Source organism: Chiloscyllium plagiosum, chromosome 14 (genome assembly GCF_004010195.1).
Source record: "Chiloscyllium plagiosum isolate BGI_BamShark_2017 chromosome 14, ASM401019v2, whole genome shotgun sequence".
NCBI lineage: Eukaryota > Metazoa > Chordata > Chondrichthyes > Orectolobiformes > Hemiscylliidae > Chiloscyllium > Chiloscyllium plagiosum.
This window is the reverse complement of record NC_057723.1, coordinates 81,104,372-81,122,995: the sequence shown is the minus strand read 5'-3', so window position 1 is coordinate 81,122,995 and position 18,624 is coordinate 81,104,372. Positions and strand designations below refer to the sequence as shown.

Genomic DNA, 18,624 nt, shown 5'->3' with positions numbered 1-18,624 from the left:
CAAGGCCCCGTCCCTGTGTTGTATTGCTCTATATTCTACTACTAGACTACTCATGCAGAATGTTCCGGGGACCTCGGTTCGAATCCTGCCACAGCTGATGGTGGAATTTGAATTCATTAAAAAATCTGTAATTACGAATAATGACAATGAAGCGATTATTGGGGGAAAGCCCATCACGTTCACAAATGCCCTTTATGGAAGGAAAGTGCCATCCTTACCTGTGACTCCAGACCCATAGCAATGTGATTGACTCTTAACTTCCTTAACAAATAGGGATGGGCAATAAATGTTGACCTAACCAGGAACATCCACATCCCATGAAAGAGTAAATAAATAAACAAACATTCTCCCACATTTAATGGAAGGACAGGGTCGAGAGTACTTTGTGACCTCCATTGGGAAATGGTGTTCACGAGAGAGAGAGAGAAAGAGAGAGACGGCCATTTTGTACATTGCAAAGTTTTATCAACTTCCTAACAGATCTCCAACAAAATACAACAGCAACTAGACTTCCAATGCTATCCATTGACTGAGGAAACACTTTGCAAAGCCCTGAGGGCAAGCAGGACTGCGCATAGATGTAATGTTTTATTTTGTAAATCCTTCAGCAAAAGTATTGGTGGGTGCCACGGAACCCAGTAAAGCATTATGTCCCAGCATTTGACAAGGCGTGTGAACTGAGGGAAGAAGGAACCATACCAAACAAGATTGAGATCAAAGGCGGTCTGTCTACTTACTGATGATGATGAGGGTGTAGTTGAGATGGATGCTGCCAAAGCCATTGGTTGCTCTGCAGACGTACACTCCTGCGTCCTCCATTTCCACCTCCTTGATTTTGAGACCGTGCTGAAGGACTCGGAACCTCGTCCAGCCGCTGTGGATGGTGCGGCCGTCTTTGATCCACATGGTCAGCGGAGGAGGGTCACCCTCGACAGGACAGGCCAACCTGACCGTGCGGCCAAGCCTGACCGCCTGCCTGCTCATCACTTTCTTAGCAATCCTCGGGGGGCCTGGACATTAAAGAGAGAGGATCAGCGGTCAGTAAGGCTACAATGGGGGAGCTGGCCTGAAATCTAGGGGAAAGGCATTATAATGAAATTCACTCATCAACTTCCAGCATCCCTGGTATCCTCCAAACTGCTGATAGATCCTGGATCTTGCCCATTGATCTGAGACCTATAGGATCCATTGGGACTGGGGTCGTGTTATCTCACAGACTACCCCTCTATGGTGCCATTGATGGTACAAGGCAGGAAAGTATAGCATTGCCTGGTACACCTGAGGCTTCAGCTAGCGATGGGTACATACCTGAGTATAGACTGTCTCATTGGCATTCACAACAATATCACCACTTAATTGTTATTTGTGTTTATTGCTGTACTGACCCGCAGTTATTGTTGCAGTTATGGAGATGTACAGCATGGAAACAGATGCTTTGGTCCAACTTTGGGCGGCATGGTGGCACAGTGATTAGCACTGCTGCCTCACAACGCCAGGGACCTGGGTTCAATTCCCGCTTCAGACAACTGTCTGCGTGGAGCTTGCATATTCTCCCCGTGTCTGCGTGAGTTTCCTCCCACAGTCCAAAAAGAAAATGTGCAGGTTAGGTGAACTGGCCATGCTAAATTGCCCATAGTGTTAGGTGAAGGGGTAAAATGTAGTGGAATGGGTCTGGGTGGATTACTCTTTGGAGGGTCGGTATGGACTTGTTGGGCTGAAGGACCTGTTTTCACACTGTAAGTAATCTAATCTAATCTAATCTAAACTCGTCCATGCTGACCAGATATCCTAAATTAATCTAATTCCATTTGCCAGCACTTGGCCCATATCCTCTAAACCCTTCCAACTCATGTACAAATCTAGATGCCTTTTAAATGTTGTAATTATACCACCTTCCACCACTTCTTCTGGCAGCTCATTCCATACACGTACCACCCATTGCGTGAAAAAGTTGCCCCTTAGATCCCTTTTAAATCTTTCCCCTTTCACCTTAAACCTACACCCTCTAGTTTTGGATTTTCCCAACCCTCGTCTATTTATCCTATCCATGCCCCTCATGATTTTTTAAACCTCAAGACCCCTTGGCATCTGATACTCCAAGGAAAATAACCCCAGCCTATTCAGCCTCTCCCTGTAGCTCAAACCCTCGAACGCCGGCAACATCCTTGTAAATCCTTGATTAGTGGATAAGCGATTATTAGTTATTGGTGTCCCGGACCATTTGCTATGATATCTTACAGGCTGGACCAACTCCATAGGCATCCTGAAAAATGGAGATGATTGTCCCAATTCCTTAAGGTGATTACTTAACGTAGCTTAAGACATAATAAATAAACAAGAATATCTTGTGCTTTTACCCGAACCGGCCTGAAATCTGCCAAATGACCCATGTCAAGTCAGTACGTCAACTGGCCCCATCATTTTTGGGAAAAGAAGATGTCCATTTTGACACATGGTTATTCTGTGACTACCTTCAAATACCAGCCTTTGCCTCATAACCTCTTAAATCTTTAGCTAACAAGGACCATACTTTTCAGATCTCAGATTAACAACTGACTTAGCATCAATTACCATTGGTGGAAGAGTGCTCCGAATATAGAGTCATACAGCACAGAAACAGACCCTTCGGCCCAACCAGCCAAACATAACTTGTTCCACCTGCCTGCTCCTGGCCCATATCCCTCCAACCCTTTCCTATTCATGTACTTATCCAAATGTCTTTTGAATGTTGTAACTGTACTCACACCCACCACTTCCTCAGGAAGTTCATTCCACCTGCAAACCACCCTCAACATCTTTTATTTTAACAAAATCATTCATAAGATGTGGGCATTGCTGGCTGGGCCCAGCATTTATTGCCCATCCTCAGTTAGCCCTTGAGAAGGTGGAGTTGAGCTGCCTTCTGGAACCATTGCAGTCTGTGTGCTGTAGGTAGACCCACAATGCCCTTAGGGAGTGAGTTCCAGGGTTTTACCTGAGTGACACTGAAGAAACGGCAATAAAATTCTAAGTCTGCATGGTGTATGGATTGGAGGGGAACTTGCACACTCCATGGGGAAGCTATCCCAGGGTGTGTCAGAACTGAACCCAACCAGTCATTGAACAGTGGACAAACACGGTGAAATAATTCCGTTCCTAGGAATATGTTTCAAGGGGTTACCAAAGCTGAAACTCAGCTGCTACCCCAACAAACCATGTCCGTTTTGCTATGTACCCTTTACAAAGGTAACCAAATGTGTTACTCTGCTATTATTAAACCATAATTTACTGTGGTGCATTTTGAATGGTTGCTGTTTGATCCAATCCTATATTAGACAACAGCAAGGAAAGGTTCTAAGTCACTCCTGTTCAGTCTGTGTTCTGCCAAAGGGACACCCAGCTCCTGACTTCATTCCAGCCTTGGTTCACACACGGACAAAAGAGTTGAATTCCCAATGTGAGATGAGAGTGACAGCCCTTGACATCAAGGGCCCTAACAATACAACCCGAATCAATGGGTATCGGGGGTAAACGCTCGGCAGGTTGGAGCCATAACTGGCACATACGAAGATGGTTGCTGGAGGTCAGTTATCTCAGCTTCAGGACATCTCTGCAGTAGTTCCTCAGTATAGTGTCCTAGGCCCAACCATCTTCAGCTGCTTCATCAATGACCTTCCCTCCATCATAACATCAGAATTGAGGATGTTCATCAATGTTCAGTACCATTCGTCACTCCTCAGACACTGTAGTCATCCATAGTCAAATGCAACAAGATCTGGACAATATCCAGGCTTGGGCTGACAAATGGTAAGTAACACTTGTGCCACACAAATGTCTTTCCAATACTACCTCCAATAAGAGACAAAAAAAAAGCCCATCACTCCTTGATACCCAATAGCATTACAATCACTGAGCACCCCCCACTGTCAACATTCCTGGGGGTTATCATTGACCAGAAACTCAACTTGACTAACTACATAAACACATTAGCTAAAAACCAGGTCAGAGATAGGAATACTGCAGTGAGTAAGTCACCTCCTGACTCCCCAAAACCTGTTCACCATCTACAGGGCACAAATCAGGAGTGTGATGCTATTGTCCCCACTTGCCTGGATGGGGGCAGCTCCAACAACACACAGGATACTTGGCTCAGTTCAGGATAAAACAGTCCACTTGTTTGCCACCACATCCACTGACACTCAGTAGCAGCAGTGTGTATCATCTACAAGGTGCACTGCAGAAATTAACCAAGTCTCCTTAGGCAGCATCTTCCAAAGCTATGGCCAATACCATTCAGAAGGACAGCAGCAGCAGATACATGGGAACATGCAATTTAGTGGGAAGACCACTACCCTATCTTTAAGTTCCCCTCCAAGCCACTCAGCATCCTGACTTGGAAATGTATCGCTGTTCCTTCACTATCGCTGGGCCAAAATCCTGGAACTGCCTTTTGAGCAGCAAGCTGGCCGTTCCTATATCTCATGGACTGCTGTGGTTCAAGGCGGCAGCTCACCAACACCTTTTCAAGGGGTAACAAGGAACCAGTAATGAATGCTGGCCCAGCCAACAATGGCCACATCCCATGATAAAAAAAAAGTCAGCGCACTGTCCTGAAACAAGTAGCAGCCAATCTGAATTAGTGTGAAGCAATTCTTCTGTCCCTGTATTTCCCTTGACTAGAGCTTAGCACTTCAACATTAAAGCAGGAAGCTCCAGAAGCTGCAAAATAGACAGGCCTGGTGGCTTCAAAATGCATATTGAGTGCATGCCTGTGTGCATGCGTGCTCCAATGGGCATGTGCAAAGGCATGTGTGCTTCTGCACATCTGTAACTATGGAAATGTAATTGTATATTTGCTTTGTAAATAGGTTGGAATTACGGTTCTGCAATTGATTGCAGAAGGGAGGGCAGGGATGGTACCCCGGTGCATTTTGGGTGTCTATGTAGCAGTGTTTTCCTGGTCTTCATAGCCCACCTCCCAGTGGGAGCCCACAATGGCCAGGAGCATTAGTCAGTGAGACACGATTGGACCAGTTGTCAGAGCGCAGCTCTCTGCTGGGATCTGTAGAGTTCACTGTTTGAACAGACCGTGGTATCTTGATTCAGTCAGAAACCACCCACTCCTGAATAAAAATCAAAAGAACTCCACTTGCTGTAAATCAGAAACAAACACAGAAATTGCTAGAAAAACTCAGCAGGTCTGGCAGTATCTGTGGGGAGAAGTCAGAGTGAATGTTACAGTTTGGAGTGAGCCTTTCTCAGAACTACCCATTCCTTCCAGTTTGCATTTAAAAGCAGCGACTGGAGATGAAGGTTAATCATTCACACTCGAATGTGACCACCCACCCAATTCCCTTTTCTATTCCCTAGCACCTTGAAAAAAAAGTCTTTTTGAAAAATGACATTTTTGTGCTCAACAGTGATACATTATCCTGGATCATAAACTGCTTCTCACAGCATTTGCTGTGCCAACCATCCATACACACACAGACACAGACAAACTCACAAACACACACACACAGACTCACATACACACACACAGACACAAACTGTCAAGCACACGCACACACACAGACTCACAAACACACACAGACTCTCAAACACACACAGAGAGACTCACATATATACACACACGCACACACACACTGTTAAGCACAGACATAAAGACTTACAAACACACACACATGCACAGACTCATAAACACAAAGACACGCACTCACAGACACACAGACACAAACATACTCACACTCAGTCACTACTCTCTCACACACACACGCTCCTTATTTATTCAGCAGGGCAAAGGTTAACGGAAAGTAAAAACATCATGTGATGTTTTACTGAAATGGATTTCAGCTTCGAGGCTGTGTTTCTTGGAAATGGTGGTGGCCCTAGTCTCCCTCCCTCGCGCCTCATTCTTAACCTTCCCATTCCTGGCTCTCCCCTTCCCTGGAGATTCTCTCGCTGAATTGATGTCGGAAAGTTTCTGTGCCAGAAACCTGGCAAGTGTGTACCTTGGACGCCTCTGTACCTTCACATTTATTCAAATCATTTCCTGTTGCATTACCAGCTTATTCCAAACAGCAACTTCTCATTTTCACTTCAGATGTGAATGGGTCATTTGTTAATGGGTGTGATTTTTATTTCTGTGCGTGTGTGTGTGTGTCACAGGGCCAGGGTGAAACTGAGGCTTAAAATAACTACCAGGACTCTGTGACAAAAGGCCAGAATCACAGTAATCGATTGTATCTCTTTAAACGTTCCTTCACATTTTCCCTTCTTTTCCACATGCTGTACTAGTTCTACCTGATCTGTGCTTTAATATGTACTGTTTGTCCTGTTTGATGTGAGTGAGCATCATGTATGAATCTGACTGCAGCCATCACTCTGAGCAATGCTCATTTTGCAGCCGGTTGTCAAACAATAGACAGATCTGGGAATCATCCCTGCAAGTGACATTTAATCCTTTCCTTCCCGCCCAGGAATGCTAAAGCAGTCTGTTATGTCTTGCCTTGTTACTTCAACCAGGATTGGGAAACTCAGTGTAGTCTATGTTGCGCTCTCCCTGTGTACTCTGTGCCAAATGCAGTGAACTTGAGGGCAGCAATGAAGGAGTTGCTTTTAGGGAGGGTGGCTGGGAGAGATGGACCTCAGAGCACCATCGGTCAAAGCAATGTTTCTCTTGAGGAGCTTTTCGGAGACAGGAAAGGGGAACAGAGGTGAAGGAATTCTGAGATGGGGTTCGAGGCGGCAGGGGTTGGTTGACCTGGTGACCCTGGGCGAAGACGTGTTTGCCAACTTCTCTGGCGAGGGAATTTAAAACCCCTTTCTGGAAAACAAAGCAAAATACAAAAGAGTTTATTTCTTGTCTCTCACACGGGTTAGGCTGCCTCAGAGTTGAAAACATCCAGTAGGCAAAATAATAAACAATACAAAACAAAGGCTTTTCTTAGATTCCCTCTGCCTGCTCCTTCTTATATTTATTTATTTCTTCAAACTGTGCCTGATAATTGCAATTCAGATCCAAGTACAATTCCAACATAATTTCAGAGTGGAATTCTGATACATCAAACCATTTCCACTTTCCTCATATGATTTAGAATTCTCAAGCCAGGTATAACACTTCCATCCATCATCTTGGTCCAACGATAATATTTCTCCTCAGTCTTTGTGTTTTCAGATTCTCCCTCAGGCTGGGTGAACACTCCTCCCCCTGCTCACCATCCTCAGGCTCCCTTATTCCCAGAAAGGCACTGGGGCTGAAAAAGACCCTGGCTCAGAACGTCCTCCTCTACCCTTGTCCTCGCAACATCTCGGAGTACCATCGCTCCAGCCTTGGGTGACCATGCTTTCAGTTGTATGTGTGGCTCGGTAATCCCAATCTGACGCCACTCGGACCCACCCCACCTGCTCCTTTAAAAAGCCCCTAACACCAAGCCTCTGGCTAGCTGAGAGGAGAACGTGAGGATGCTGGAGGCTAGCTGACCAAACATGTCCCCTTTGGCAATGCTCCTGTGTGGTACGTTGGGATGGTTTCCCGAAGCTGAAGATGCTGGTGATGGCATGTTCCAGTTCAGATCCTGGATTCATGAAGAGCTGGAAGCTTGTTGGAGGTAGTGAGGAATGTGGAGCTCCAGTTTTATTGACTGGCAGAGGAAGCTTGTAGGTCTGCTTCTGATCCATCCATGTATAGGTCAGCAGAGAGTCTGGCTTGGGGCAGAGCCTGGGGCTATGAACAGCAATGATAAAGGTTCATGACATACCAAGAAAACTCTCTCCTTCTTACTGCCTGCCTTTGGCTTATCTTGGAAGGTTTTGCAAGTTGACGATCTGTTTGGTGGCTGGTTTGACCGATGGTGCTCTGAGGTCCATCTCTCCCAGCCACCCTCCCCAAAAGCAACTCCTTCGTTGCTGCCCTCAAGTTCACTGAATTTCTCCATTTGGCACAGAGTATGCAGGGAGAGCACTATAAAGGCACAAATACTTGCTGTGGTCTACACTGAGCTTCCCAATCCTGGTTGAAGTAACAAGGCAAAACAAAACAGGCTGCTTTTGCATTCCTGGGCAGGAAGGAAAGGGTTAAATGTCACTTAAAGTCATAGAGTTGTACAGCACAGAAAAAGACTCTTCGGTCCACCCGTCCATGCTGATCAGAAATCCCAACCCAATCTAGTTCCACCTACCAGCACCTGGCCCATATCCCTCCAAACCCTTCCTTTTCATATACCCATCCAGATGCCTCTTAAATGTTGCAATCGCACCAGCCTCCACCACACCCTCTGGCAGCTCATTCCATACAGAATGTATCTCCCTTGGCCATTTTGACCTAGGAGTGGGACTTGAACCTGGAAGTTCAGAGGTCAAGAAGTAGGGACATATCCCACTGTGCTCCAAGTCAGTTAAAGATGCTACAGAACCGCAAACTGTTATTAAACCATTCTACTCAGATGCTGGGTACATGAAAAAGCACATTCTCTTGGACACTGGAGATGGTCCTTGCCTCTGTTATCATCAACGGATTTATCTTAGGAAGGTGGAGTTGGGTGACACCCTTGTTTCATTGTCATCTATACACTCAGTGTGAGTGGGAAAATGTTTGGAATGGGAAGCAAAGAGTGAATTGATTTGATTTGATTTAATTTGATTTAATTGATTATTGTCCCATGTACCTAAGTACAGTGACAAGTTTTGTTTTGCATGCAATGCAGGCAGATCATACCGTACAAAGATCACAGAGTGATAGAACAGAGTGAGGAACACAAAGTTACCGCTCCAGAGAAGCTGCACAAAGAGCAAAAGCAACATTCGATTTGAACTTAGACAGGTCCATTCAGCAGTCTAATAACAGAGGGGAAGAAGCTGTTCTTGAATCTGTTGGTACATGTGTTTAAGCTTCTGTATCTTCTGCCTGAAGGAAGAGGTTGGGAGAGATTATAACTGGAGTGGGAAGGGTCTTTGATGATGTTGACTGCCTTCCCAAGGCAGTGAGAAGTGTAGATGGAGTCAGTGGATGGAAGGTTGGGTTTGTGTGATGGACTGGGCTGTGTAGTTTCTCTGTAGTTTCTTACAGTCCTGGGCAGAGCAGTTACCGTACCAAGCTGTGATACACCCAGATAGAATTGTGAATTAACAGCAAAGAAGAAGGAATAGAAAGAGAAAGGATATCAAGCTGGAGCTTAAGATGGGATAAGGCAGGTAAAGAAGAAATATACAGCTGAGGAAAAGAGGGATTAGATACATAACAGAGCAATTTTAACGTCTGGAATTAAAGGAAAATACTGTGAATGCTGGAAATCTGAAACAAGCACTGAGGATACTGGAGAAAGTCAATAGGATGGTGGAGAGAGAAACAGTTCAGGTTTTGAGTTGAAGAGTGTGGTGCTGGAAAAGCACAGCAGGTTGGGCAGCATCTGAGGAGCAGGGGAGTCAATGTTTGCCTGAAACGTCGATTCTCCTGCTCCTCGGATGCTGCCTGACCTGCTGTGCTTTTGCAGCACCACACTCTTGACTCTGATCTCCAGCATATGCAGTCCTCACTTTCTCCCCGTTCAGGTTTTGAGTCCAGGCTGACCCTTCTTTAGATTGGACTTGAAACATCAAACTTGTGTCTCTCTCCATAAAGGCTGCCGAGTCTCTGCATCATCTGGTTTCAGACCTAGTGGGTAACAGGACTCTGAGCGAAGAAAGTCCTCATCTCAGTTCTAAATGGTTGCCCCTTTTTCAGAGACCCTGTCCTCTGATTGTGGAACACTCTAAGCCGGGGAAATCATCATTCCTTCCTCTAACCTGCCGAGGCCTTTATGTATTTGTCAACGAGATCTCTGGGTCTAAATGCTGGAGAATATAGGCTCAGTTTCCTCGAGGACGATCCTGAGACCCCAGTGATCGGTCCGGTCTGCGTTTGTTGCACTCCCTCTGGGGAGGGCCATGTGAAGGCCACCCTGTTTCCTGTGTATTCTGAGGCTTCTGTGAAAGGGGGAAAGAGTGAATAAAAAGGTTCCATCACAGCTCAACGGACACAGGATACAAAACTTGACATAAAGCCACTCAGTACCAGACAAGAGTCTGCTAGAGAGACAGAGAGAGAGAGAGAGAGAGAGATGGAGACAGAGAGATATGGAGACAGAGATAGATAGAGCGAGAGATAGATAGAGCGAGAGATGGATAGAACGAGAGATGAATAGAGCGAAATAGAGCAAGAGATGGACAGAGTGAGAGATAGATAGAGAGATAGAGCAAGAGAGAGATAGAGAGTGAGATAGAGATACAGAGAGAGAGTGAGACAGATATAAATAGAGAGAGAAAGATAGAGAGATAGAAAGATAGAGAAAGAGAGAGAGAGATGGAGAGAGGGAGAGAAAGAAATAGAGAGAGAAAGAGATAGAGAGAGAAAAAGAGAGAGAGAACCAAGATAGATGCTAAAGAGAAAGAGATGGGCACTCATTAAAGACAGGCATATGTCTGCAGACAACATGGGACCATTGAAACAACTAAAGAGAGACGTTAAAGAGGGAGATAGAAACAAAGATAGAGCCCTTTGCTGGCATACCTTATTGTTTTAAGAATACTGAGCTGAATGTTAATAGGGACAGTGACATCTGTTTGTTTATCTGTTGTATGGGAAATTTTCAGTCTAAGAAAGTGTACAATTTACCTACTTAACACTAGGGGGGATAATATGTGAGCTGTTCCAGAAAGTTCTAGAACAACACAGAAGAGTGACAAGGTGTCTCTGATTGGGCCCAGGGCCTCCCAACTGTTGGCCATTTGAAAGCACGTACAGTCAGTTTTACCATAAGGTGTGCTTCTTCAATGCGAATTTGTTTTAACACAATTGAAGAATTTACACCATTATTTGTAGAATGCAAACTTACCTTACCTGGATTAGCTACAATGTGATTCTGGCCCCATCAACTTAAATGGCACAGTTATTGCACGATTTTCTTATAACGTGAGACCACATGAGAACGGAACTATCGCTTTATATCAGAGCCGACTGTATCTAAATATGGTGAATGGTCAGTAATGCCAAAAATCAAACTTTGGAATATTGTCTGCAAAATATTTCCTCACAGAAGTACCGAACCTGTGATCTGAAAGGGAGATGGTATGAGAAACATCATTCTGGGAATTAAATGTTGCAATCCTGAACCCTAGTGAATGTGAGAAATGTTAAGGATATTGGTCCCATAAAATAGAAACAGAAAATACTGAAGAAACCCAGCAGATCTGGCAGCAACTGTGGAGAGAAAAACAGAGTTAATGTCTTGAGTCTGGTGGGACTCTATTTCGGCCTTGCATTTCAGATTTTATTCCAGGACTCCAGCATCCTCAGTATTTCATTTTTATTTGGAGGACATTAGTGGATTGAAAGCCACCTGTATTTGAGTATTGCAATGGCAGGATGGAAACTTCGTTTCAAAAAGAATTTCTTGAAAAATATGAAGATAATAGCTTCCCATTAATCAAAGTGCAGAACATTTTGTGAGTCAGGTCCCACAGAGTTCTGTTCACCGTCCTCGCCCACACCTTTCCAATGCAACCAATTAAATCCCCTCCATTCCCTCACTATTGGTGGGTCTACAAATCCTCTCAGTCTCAGCTTTTAAGGGATTAAATAGCCACAGAGAAAGGCAACTGGTAAGATGCTGTGAAACTTGAAAGGGTTCAGAAAAGACTTACTAGACTTTTGCCAGAACTGGAGGGTTTGAGCTACAGGGAGAGGCTGAACAGGCTGGGGCTGTTTTCCCTGGAGTGTTGGAGGCTGAGGGGTGACCTCATAGAGGTTTACAAAATCATGAGGAGCATGGATTAGGTAAATGGACAAGTTCTTTTCTCTGGGGTGGGGGAGTCCAGAATTCGGGGACATAGGTTTAGAGTGAGAAGGGAATAATGTAAAAGGGATCTAAGGGCAACTTTTTCACTCAGAGGGTGGTGTGTATATGGAATGAGCTGCCAAAGGAAGTGGTGGAGGCTGGTACAGTTACAGCATTTAAAAGGCATCTGGATGTATATGAATAGGAAGGGTTTAGAGGGATATGGGCCAAGTGCTGGCAAATGGGACTAGATTAATTTAGGATATCTGGTTGGCATGGACAAGTTGGACTGAAGGGTCTGTTTCCGTGCTGATACAGCTCTATGACTCTATGGTGGTGGTTTGACCTGAGGGTCACTGTGCCTCAGGGGAGGGGAGAGGTTGGGAGGGAGAGTCCTGCATGGAAACCTCAACTGGTGATGGGAATTCAACGCAGGCTGTTGGGAGTTACTTTGCATTACAATCAACCCCTTAAAATTAATGAAGAACAGCAGATGCCAGAAATCAGAAACAACAACTAAACTTACTGGAAAAACTCAGCAGGTCCAGCAGCATTCGGTGGAGAAAAAGCAGGGTCAACAATTGGGTCCAGTGATACTTCTTCAGAACCCGTAGAATTGAGGCTACTGCTCTTCCCAGGCCCACATCTGTGAACACAGCCCAGTCCATCACACAAACCAGTCTTACAGCTCAGTCTATCACACAAACCAGCCTTACAGCCCAGTCCATCACACAAACCAGCCTTACAGCCCAGTCCATCACACAAACCAGCCTTCCATCAATTGACTCCATCTTTACTTCCCACTATGTTGGGAAAGCAACTAACATCATCAAAAACCCCTCCCACCCTGGGTGTATTCTCTTCCACCGGGCCATGTGAATACATCTTGAATACACGTGCCAACAGATTCAAGAACAGCTTCTTCCCCGGTGTTATCAGACTTTTGAACAGACTTCTCAAATGTTAATGCTGATCTCTCTCTCTCTCTCTCTGTCTCTCTGCACCTTCTCTGTGGTTGTAACACTGTATTCTGCACTCTGTCCTGCTACCCTGATGCATATTATCTGACTATAGAGCACACGAAACATCGCCTTTCATTGTATCCTGGTACATGTGAAAGCAATAAATTTTTAAAATGCCATCTACGTTTGGCAAGTGTGGGACTTGAACTCATGAGCTTGGTATTGATAGCACCATGGTTGAAAAATATGGTGCTGGAAAAGCGCAGCAGGCCAGGCAGCATCCGAGGAGCATCTGCAGCCCTGACTTTCTCTTAATTGATAGCACCATGCTCTGGTTTGTAGCTGCTGGTCAGATTTTAGCTAGAGACCCAAAGAAACAGGTCCATACTGATCCTCTCTGTCTCTGTCTCTGTCTCTCTCTCTCTCTCTCTCTCTGACATCTCTCTCCTGTAAGAACTCATGTTCAGATTTACCTTTTTGCCAAGGGGTGAATTATGGGACGTTGCAGCAAATCAGAACAGCTCTTTGTTAAGTTGTATCTATGGGTCGGCTGGATTTTCAAAACGTTATGCTATTCTAAATTCGGTTTTGTTTTGTTTGAGAGTAAATACATTCTGAATGGTTGAAAACCAAGAGGGTTGACCAGTTGCATTGCTCCTGGAATATTCACCTTACATCTACTTAAAACATCTCAAAATATTAGGCTCTGGTCTACCTTCTTAAAGTGCTTTGAGGTGGGTCTGGCCTGGTCCATAACTAATAAATAATTTGTTTTGAATTACCCTCAGCAAAATTCCCCTGGATGATCTCATGGTGACTCTCAGCCTCACCATTGTCCCTGCTTGACCAATCAATCAGGAATGGGAACATTGGACTGGGATAATTTAGCAATTACAGAAACATGGCTGAGGGAGGGACTGATGCAACTCAATGTTCCTGGGTTCAATATGCTGCTGGGAGGATAGAAAGGGAGGCAAAAGAGGAGGGTGAGTGGTGTTTTGCTTCGGGAAAACATTACTGCTCTACTTAGAGAGGATATTTCTGAGGGATAGTCCAATGAAGCTATATGGGTGGAACTCAGAAATAAGAAAGGGATGATCACCTTGCTAGGATTGTATGATAGGGCCCCCAATGGTCAATGGGAAGCTGATGAGTAAATATGTTGAGAGAGCTCAGATATATGTAAGAATGATAGGGTTGTAAGGCCAGGGGATTGTAACTTTCCAAACATAGGCTGGGACTGCCATGGTTTAAGGGCTTGGATGGTGAGGAATTTATTAAATGTGTTCAAGAAAATTTTCTTTCTCAATGTGTAGTTGTATCTACTAGCAAAGGAGTAAAATGTAACCTTCTGTTGGGAGATAAGGCAGGGAAAGTGACTGGAGTGTTAGTGGGGCAGCACTTTGGCAGCAACCATCATGATTCTATTAGTTATGGAAAGGGATAGGCCATGTATAAACATTAAAGTTCTTAATTGGAGTAAGGCCAATTTTGATGGTATGAGACAGAAGCTTCCAAAAGTTGACGGAGTAAACTGTTCACAGGTAAAGGGATAAGCAGCAACTGAGAGGCTTTCAAAAGTGTGATAATGACAGTTCAGAGACATCATATTCCTGTTAGACTGAGCGTAGACAACAGGGATCAAGTAAATCTCTTGAAGAATATAAGCACGTAGGGGCATTCTTAACAGGGAAATCAGGAGGGCCACATAGGAGATACGAGATAGCCATGACAGATAAGACTAAGGTTAATCCAAAGAGATTTCATAAATACATTAGAGCAAAAGGGCAATGAAGGAGAGAATTGGGCCCCTTAAAGATCAACGGCGTTGCCTTTGTGTGGAACCACAGGAGATGCAAGAGATTCTAAATGTATATTTCACATCAGTTTTTACAGTGGAGAAAGAAATGGAGGCTTCAGAACTTGGGGGAAAGAAATATTGACGTCTAGAAAACAGTCCCCACTACAGGAGAGGAGGTGCTAGCGGTCTTAAAAAAACATAAAAGGGGATGAATCTCTGGCACCTGATCAAGTATGAAATGAGCTATCAGAGGAAGTGGTGGAGGCTGGTACAATGACAGCATTTAAAAGGCATCTGGATGGGTATATGAATAGGAAGGGTTTGGAGGGATATGGGTCATTTGCTGGCAAAATGGGAGTAGAATTTAGGATATCTGGTCGGCATGGACGAGTTGGGCCGAAGGGTCAGTTTCCGTGCTGTACATCTCTATGACTCTGTGTATCCCAGGACATTGTGGGAAGTTATGGAAGAAATTGGGGACCCCCAAACAGAGATATTTGTATCATCTACTGCCACGGGTGAGGTGAGGGTTGGAGGGTGGCTAATGTTCTGCCTTATTTAAGAAAGACTGTAAGGAGAAGCCAGCAAACTATTGAGCTGTGAGTCTGACATAAGTGGTGGGTAAGAGAGGATTTACAGGCATTTGGAGAGGCAAGGACTGATTAGGGATAGTCAGCATGGCTTTGTACATGGGAAATCGTGTCTGACTTGACTGATATTTTTGAGAACATAGTCAAAAGGATTGATGAGGGCAGAACAGTAGTCGTTGTTTAAATGGACTTTAGTAAAGCCTTTGATTAGATTCCCTACAGTATGGAAACAGGCCCAACAAGTCCACATCAGCCCTCCAAAGAGTAATCCACCCAGAACCATTCCCCTACCCTATATCTACCCCTGACTATGTGCAATTTAGCATGGCCAACTCACCTGACTTGCACATCTTTGGATTGTGGGAAGAAACCGGAGCACCCGGAGGAAACCAACACAGACACGGGGAGAATGTGCAAATTCTACACAGAGAGTCACCCGAGATGGGAATTGAACCCAAGTTCCTGGCACTGTAAGGCAGCAGTGCTAACCACTGAGCCACCGTACTGCCCAGTAGCCACCCAAGGTTCCACATGGTAGTCTGATTCGTAAACGTAGTTCACATGAGGTTCTGGATACAAAATTGACTTGACGATAGGAGACGGGATGATGGAGAGTTGTTTTTCGGAGTGGAGGCTTGTGACCAGCAGTGTTCCGCAGGGATTGATCCTGGGTCTACTTTTGTTTGTCATTTATATGAATGATTTGGATGAGAATTTAGGAGGCATGGTTAGTAAATTTGCGGATGACAGAAAAATTGTTGGTATAGTGGACAGTGAAGAAGCTTATCTAAGATTACAAAGGGATTTTGATCAATTGAGTCAATGGGCCAAGGAGTGGCAGATGGAGTTTAAGTTGGATAAATGCAAAGGTATTGCATTTTGGTAAAACAAGCAAGGACAGGACTTACATAGTACAATCCTGGGTAGTGTTGGTGAACAGACAGACCTAGGAGTTCAGATACATAATTTTTTGAACGTTGTGTCACAGGTAGACAGGGTAGTTAAGAAAGCATTTGCCTTCATTACTCAGACCATTGCATGTAAGAGTTGAGATGTCATGTTGAGGTTGTACAGGACATTGGTGAGGTCTCTTCTGGAATACTGTGTGCCCTGTTAAAGGAAGGTTATTATTTAATTGGTGAGAGTTCAGAAGAGATTTAATAGGATGTTGCAGTGACTGGGGGGTTTGAGTTATAAGGAGAGGCTGGGACTGATTTCTATTGAGCTTTGGAGGCTGAGGGGTGACCTTACAGAGATTTATACAATTATGAGGGGAATCGATAAGGTGAATAATGAAGGTCTTTACCCCAGGGTAAGGGAGTTCAAAATTAGGGGCCATATTTTTAAGGTGAGAGGAGAAAAATTTAAAAAGGGACCTTGGGGCAAAATGTTTACACACATGGTGGTTCACTTGTGGAATGAACTACCAGAGGAAGTAGAGGATGCAGGTGGAGTTACACCATTTAAAAGATGTTTGAACAGCTACATGAATAGGAAAGTTTGAGAGGGCTATGAGCCAAATGCAGCCAGATGGGACGAGTTTAGTTTGGGAAACTTGGTTTAGCATGGACAAATTGGACCAAAGGGTCTGTTTCTGTGCTGTATGACTCTGTGTCTTCTGAATTCCTTATTGGGTTAGCGAGTTTTGAGAAGATTTGTAGCTTGGACATAAGTTTGCTCGCTGAGCTGAAAGGTTTGTTTTCAGACATTTCGTCACCACGCCAGGTAATATCATCAGTGAACCTTCGTGAAGCACTGGTGTTAGTGACTTGCTTTCTATTTATGTGTTTAGGTTTCCTTGGATTGGTGACATCATTTCCTGTAATGTCATTTCCTGTTCATTTTCTCAGAAGGAATCCTTATTGGGTTTTATAGTTATGGCTCCTAGTTCAGATCTCTCCTGCAAACAAAACTGTCTTCGCTGCATCTATCTGATCAGACTCTTTCATCATGACAAAGGTCTCTAAGTCTCAGATCTAGTCTTGGCCTTTTCAAGTGAAAATAAAAGTCAACCCTTGCTCAATCATCCTGGATAGTTTTCATCTCTCAGTCCTGTTTAAAAGTTCATTCTTGGGAGGTGAGTGGTGAGCCATATTCTTGAACTGCTGCAGTCCCTCTGCTATGATTACTGCTGTTAGGGAGTTCCAGGGTTCCATCCCAGTGACAGTGAGGGAATGGCGATGTAGTTCCAAGTCAGGAAGGTGTCCAGCTCAGAAGGGGGAGCTTACAGATGGTGGTATTCCCCTCCACCCACTACTTCTGTCTTCCTACATCACAGGAGTTTTGTGTTGGAAGTTTCTGCAAAGGAAGGATGTCAGACTGCGACGGTATCAATTTGTAAACAGCATTCACTTCTGCTACCCAGCAGTAGGGTATTGAAGGGCTTGGAGAAAAAGTGGGAAGAGATTACTGAGTTGGATGATCAGCCGTGGAGGGAGTGGTTAGTGGTGGAGGGATGTGGTGCCAATCAATGTCGGTATTGTCCTGCATGGTGTTGAGCTTCTTGAGTGTTGCTGGAGCTGCATTCATCCAGGCCCGTGGGGAGTATTCCATCACACGCCTGAACAAGGTTTAACACACTTTGAACATCACTTCTTTGCTTTTCGATTCTCTCATTTGAAAGAAGCTCCAGTGCTTGGCTTGCCTTTTAAATGGCCCCTTTAGCCCACACATACTTCGAATGATTTATGCATCTGTTTCTCTAGACCTCTCCAATGTGAGAGACTACCTGGCTTCTCTTTTTGGACAATTAACTAGAAGGGGAGCAGCTCGGCTAATAATGCTGAAAAATAGTAGAGTTTCATTACTCGGAAAAATTAAGCGCTGCACATTTTTCACCGTACAGGTCTATGTTGCTGTTGGAGCAGAGGGATTCTTATAGCATTCAGACAGAGTGGCACCAGGAGTCTTTGAGTTGGGGGAGAACTGCCTGGCAACAGCCCACTGATTGGTTGAGCTGTAGTTTATTACTGATTGGTTGATGCAGTGCAGCCAAGGACCAGAAAACAGAAAATATCTTTCCCCCTTCTCCTGATGTGAACGTAAAGACATAAGATGACCAAGAAACTTATAAGAAAGAATTCTAGTACAAGAAGCGACATAAATCCACCTGATCAACTCCCAAACTGAGGTATGATCATCAACATGGAAACAACAGCTTGTCATCATTGGTAAAATCAAAACTTTTGTGAACCTACCCCTGTGTTTGCATTTCTGATCTTCAGAATTTTGTTTCCCCTGTCAGTAAATTTCCTCCTATGATATTTATGTTAATCCATCCGTCATAATCATTAGCACATTTGTGTTTGTGTGTCTGTTTGTGTGATTGTGTGTGTGAGACTGTGGAAGTGTGTGAGAGACTGTGGATGTGTGTGTGTGATTGTGAATGTGTGTGCGCATGTGTATGTGTGCCTGTGGGTGTGCGTACGTGTGTAAGTGCGTATGTCTGTTTGTGTGCCTCTGCGTGTGTATGTCTGTGT

The 18,624-nt window shown here is 44.5% G+C and overlaps 1 protein-coding gene across 1 annotated transcript in view; it reads right to left on the bottom strand.

Moving 5' to 3' along the window:
* LOC122556846 (fibroblast growth factor receptor-like 1) overlaps positions 1-18,624 on the bottom strand; it is a 165,173-nt gene that overhangs the window by 86,952 nt on the left and 59,597 nt on the right. The window contains exon 3 of the mRNA XM_043704091.1: positions 738-1,010. Coding sequence (XP_043560026.1) covers positions 738-1,010 — 273 coding nt within the window. The remainder of the gene's footprint in view (positions 1-737; positions 1,011-18,624) is intronic.